The 1515-nt window shown below is 66.5% G+C and overlaps 1 protein-coding gene across 1 annotated transcript in view; it reads left to right on the top strand.

The window, feature by feature from the left end:
- Positions 1-1090: 1090 nt before the first annotated feature.
- Positions 1091-1515, top strand: part of RBBP7 (RB binding protein 7, chromatin remodeling factor) — a 28481-nt gene continuing 28056 nt past the window's right edge. The window contains exon 1 of the mRNA XM_004382816.2: positions 1091-1465. Coding sequence (XP_004382873.1) covers positions 1450-1465 — 16 coding nt within the window. The 5' untranslated portion in view covers positions 1091-1449. The remainder of the gene's footprint in view (positions 1466-1515) is intronic.

Here is a 1515-nt window from a genome sequence, read left to right as displayed (position 1 = left end):
TCACCTGCGTGAAGGCACTTGGAAAGCTGTCAAGGCAACCAGTCCTCCAAAGGTGCTCTCGAAGGGGGACTGCGGTTCTCTTTGCCTGTCAGCCCCTCGTCCGCCTCCCCCGCCCGGCCCCTCATTTTCGTCTCTCGCTTCCCCTTTCGGCCTTAGCCCGCGTTCTCCTCACCCCAACACAGTCCTCGGACTACCAAATTCCCGCCTCCGGAGAGCAGGGCTCAGGGGAGCTGGGGTCAGCTCAGCCCAGCCATCTCCCAGCTCCGGCCCGGTTGGGGTGAGGTCGTCCCGGGACCCCTGCAGGGAACAAGAATGATTCGATAGGGTGAGGGCCTGGGCCCGAGGCCCCTGCAGTGCAAAGAGGCCGCACAGCATCATGTTAAAGACCCAAACATGCAAACAAACGAGCACTTTATTCAAGTCGGCCTCGGCCGATTTGACACCATTCTGGCTGCCTGTGCCACCGCAGGCCGCACGTTCAGCCTAACAGGGCGGCCCCGCGGCCCGGCAGTCAGAAAACGCCCGGGGCCTCTCCCAAAGGCCCCTTCGACGCCGACAAAGCCCACCGCGGCCCACCCGGGTCTGCCGGCGGCTCCAGAAAAGGCCAGGCCCTGCTGAAAGAGAGCATTTCGGGGTGCACAGAACTGCAAGACCATAACTAGTGGGGAGGTTTTTGAGGGCGTAATAATTTCTCGAGAACAGAAAACATTTCCTAACACTCTGGCCCTGAGTCTCCGGATTCCTCTTTCCCTCTGCCCTTGGCTCTGCTAAGCGGCCTCAGGCTCCCTGCCCCCTCTCCAGCCTCCCTCTTCCCCCTTCCCCCCCTTCCCCTCAGCAGCCTCTTCAAACAACCACGCCCCGCGGCCCCAGGGCTAGCTGCCCCAGGGCTCACAGCCCCCGCGCAGCCCGGTACGCCGCGCCTCCATTCGCCCCGCCCCCTCGCCCCCATCCGCCCCCGCGGCCGGCCCTGGGAGTGCCGGGCGAGGCCTCGCGCCTGCGCCTCGCCAACTTCCTGCCGCGGAACGCCCCGCCCACCCCCAGAAGCCCGCCCCAGAACGCCGCGTGAGACCCGCCCGCCTCACGCCATTGGTCGAGGCCGAGGAGCCGTTGGCTCCCAGGCCCGCCTCTCCGCCGCCTCTCACTTTTCCCAGGGCGGGTGCGCCTGCGCTCAGCTGCCTGGGCGGGCTGAGAGGCGCGGGTTGAAAAGTCTCGTTCCAAGTTTGGAGAGAGAGAGAAGAGCGCCTGAGACCTCGGTACCTGCGAGCGTGAGGAGGCAGGAAAGAAGGACGCGGCGTCTGGGGAGCACCCAGGCGGCAGTCCGGAGCTCAGGCTTCGAGAGCTCCAAGTGCGTGACGCGCCTGGGAAAGGCAGGAGCGTCTGTGGTCGGGCTGCTCTTGGCTAGTGAGGGAAGTCCGAGGCGGCGGCGAGGGGCGAACGACCCGACGCAAGATGGCGAGTAAAGAGAGTAAGAGGCCCTGCGGGGCGGCGCGCGCCAGGCTGCGGGGGGCGGCGGGC

This window comes from Trichechus manatus, unplaced genomic scaffold (genome assembly GCF_000243295.1).
Source record: "Trichechus manatus latirostris isolate Lorelei unplaced genomic scaffold, TriManLat1.0 scaffold00100, whole genome shotgun sequence".
NCBI classification, from domain to species: domain Eukaryota; kingdom Metazoa; phylum Chordata; class Mammalia; order Sirenia; family Trichechidae; genus Trichechus; species Trichechus manatus.
The sequence above is the reverse complement of the archived record's forward strand: the minus strand, read 5'-3'. Positions and strand labels throughout refer to the sequence as shown.